The 2,842-nt window shown below is 41.2% G+C and overlaps 1 protein-coding gene across 1 annotated transcript; it reads right to left on the reverse strand.

The window, feature by feature from the left end:
- Positions 1–1,421: 1,421 nt before the first annotated feature.
- LOC115761410 (zinc finger protein 768) lies at positions 1,422–2,563 on the reverse strand. The gene is made up of 3 exons (XM_030703170.1): positions 2,440–2,563; positions 1,712–2,378; positions 1,422–1,662 (listed from the first exon to the last, which is right to left on the reverse strand). The coding sequence occupies exons 1-3, from the start codon at positions 2,513–2,515 to the stop codon at positions 1,503–1,505; spliced, it is 903 nt and encodes a 300-aa protein (XP_030559030.1). The 5' UTR covers positions 2,516–2,563; the 3' UTR covers positions 1,422–1,502.
- Positions 2,564–2,842: the final 279 nt, after the last annotated feature.

Here is a 2,842-nt window from a genome sequence, read left to right on the forward strand (position 1 = left end):
TAGAAAAGCAATTTGAATGTTTTCAATGTCCGAGTTTAAAAGTCACAGTTTATGGGTTCCATATCTGTTCAACTGAACCTGGGCTCTACCTTCTGAATTTTTGATAAATTAGATTAAATAGACATTTTTTTCGGTTATTCTTTATCCCGATAATATGATAGATGATTTCATGAATGGTAAATAGAAAATGAAAAGCCCGTTTGGGAGTCCTGCTGTGAATAGAGTATTGTGCAGTCGGCTGCAGCTTATTGCAATGCACCACTTGTTATTGTTGTTGCCAGAGTCCCTGTGCCAAAGCAGGCATCGAACTGTTTGCATTTCGACCGTTGCATTAGGCCATGCAGCTGCTGCCGTGAAATTCGTGGCCATTGTGGGGTTTACACAGCGGCCGAGGTTAACCACAATCGAAGCACGAAAAACTCCCTTCTGATCATTAATTGTCCCAAAGAAGTGCGTGTGTGAGCGAGTGTTTGAGTATGTGGCCAAAACTTTGCCTTCACATTTTGTTTGATTTAGAACAGAACATTGCCTTCACACACTTGAAACTTTGGCCATGGCCAAGTCAGCCAAGCCAGCCCAAAGAAATTCGGCTCTTTGTCTGCTAATGAGCCAATTTAGTTGCATCGAACGAAATTGCATTGTGTCTGCCCGTCTACGCACTTAAAAACTTGCCCAATGTATCCGGCCAACGCTTTGAAATGTTAAGCAGTTGCAGCTAGGTGTCAAATAGCAGCTGCCAGTTGGGGCATCTAGCATAATGATAGAGGGGTTGGCGGGTATTGGTTGCACAGGGTATTGTGCACACATATTATATACATTGCATTCACAGAGGAATTCGGGGATGTAATCAAAGTAAAGAGCACCTTTTGCACCTTTTCAATGGTGTTTGGTCTAATCCTAAAAGAAAGGCTCCACTTAAATAAAACATTAGCACAAATAGGAAATCAGCGCAAAAAGGCATAACAGCTACAAAAGTACGTTTGACTGAATATAGAGTATACAGTTTTGAGTTCCAGGCTAATGTTATCTTAGCTGAATGCCAGATTAGCTAGCTAGATATAAAGAGCTGTGTTGCGTGTCATAGATGGGAGTGGCCGACGAAGATATACCCTAAAACGAGTGCCGAACAGATGCTGTATAATTTTTGAGTAAGGGGAAATATATTTTTGGTGTCTGTATCTATATATAACCTTGGAAATTTATTAAAAACTAAAAAGGAGTTGCATATGTATTATTATCGATTTCTTGGTTATATATTACTGTAAAGATATATAAACAAGGTACTTTTTGGTGTCCAAGGCGCATTAAGCATCGAAATATCTGCTTCTTCCACTATGACTCTTATCGATTATCTTTCGATGATTTTAAAAAACTGTGATCTTTTCATGCACTGGGACGAATTTAAAAATTTTAAATTTAAGCAGAAGAAATGTTATGAAAAGAATTTATATTCTGAAATAGCTGCAATATTATATTAAATACTTTCTTTTAACCACTGTAGCTCAAGTTTTCTTTAGCCTAACCGACAGCAGATACTTGCGGCAGGCATCCAAGGAATGTCGTTTCAGATAGCACTCCTGGCTAAAGTACTTGCCACACTGTCCGCACTGGAACTCCCAGCGATGATGACCCATGGTGCGCTGATGAGAGCGCAAATTGGAGCTACAAATGGAAAATAATATTATACATTATTATTAAGTGGATGGCTCACCGATCAGCAAATGACTTCTGGCAGTTCTGCTCTGGGCAGACGAAGGGCTTCTCGCCCGTGTGGGTGCGTTTATGTGCCACCAGCATCCAGGAATGATCGAATTTTTTGTTGCAATCGCCGCAGACGAACTGCTCGCCCGGCTGCTTGAGACGCCGCCGATCCGTAGGCTTCTTGACCAGCTCCTGTTTGACTTGTTCGTTGGGCAACATTCTCGGCGATCTGGTGGACATGGCCTGTGCCGTCGATTGCAGCTGTTGCTCGGCACGCTTTTGGATATCCGTCTTTTTGCGTCGTCCTTTGGCCTTGGTCAGCATTTTGATTCTGCCAAGATTGGTGCCGCCGTTCTTCACTGGCTTCTTGTCTGCAAATATGCTCAGTTCCTCTCCCGGCAGCTCCACTTCCCATATTGTGTGACTGAATTCGCTGCTCGGATTCAATTCAATGTCCATCAGCTGTATATCACCGGCCTCCTCCATGCGCCGGCGCTCCACAATGGGCACATTATCGCCGGCGCGCCAATCGTTGCTGGGTTCCCCACTCCCATAGTGAAATTTCTTGCCGCCGAGCTTGTGCTCTCCACCCACAGATTTCGGTGCATGGATGACTTTGCCTTGGTATACGGGAGGGCGTGGCATGGGAGGCATATTGGGTATAGCTAGACATATGGCTGAAGAATGTACAATATATAGCATATAAAGATAGCTCTGCATGATTTCGTGTTTACTTACCTTCATATTTGTCGTAGAAGCGCTCGTGCTTTTTATTATAGCGATCGGAGAAAAAACTGCGAAAAAGTTTGGGCATATTTTATTGTTTTCGATGTTTTCAAATGACATTTGTTAAGTTATTTACTTGAGCTCCTATATTTAATGTCAACCGCTGTGGTTTTGACAAGTGACAAGGCTTTTGGAGTTGCCAACCTTTATAATGTTTCGATTTAAAAGCATTTGAACAAGAGCTTGAGTTCTAGTTTTATATAACGGAAACCTAGCTTCGGATACCAAATATTAAAATGAAAAAAAAAAATAGTTTGATATATTTTTCCTAAACACTTTTAAGCAATTTGTATTTTCCCGTATAGTTATAAAAAATACAATTATACTTGTAATTATTTAACTTTTTTTTTACATT

The sequence above is a fragment of the Drosophila novamexicana genome, unplaced genomic scaffold, assembly GCF_003285875.2.
Source record: "Drosophila novamexicana strain 15010-1031.04,08,12 unplaced genomic scaffold, DnovRS2.1 tig00000485-arrow-pilon, whole genome shotgun sequence".
Taxonomy (NCBI): Eukaryota; Metazoa; Arthropoda; class Insecta; order Diptera; family Drosophilidae; genus Drosophila; species Drosophila novamexicana.

Coding starts and splice junctions, on each gene's coding strand:
- LOC115761410 (XM_030703170.1), bottom strand. CDS start 2,515: ATGCCCAAACTTTTTCGCAGTTTTTTCTCCGATCGCTATAATAAAAAG. Junction 2,379..2,439: donor CTTCTACGACAAATATGAAG/GTAAGTAAACAC, acceptor TACATTCTTCAG/CCATATGTCTAGCTATACCC. Junction 1,663..1,711: donor CAGAAGTCATTTGCTGATCG/GTGAGCCATCCA, acceptor TTCCATTTGTAG/CTCCAATTTGCGCTCTCATC.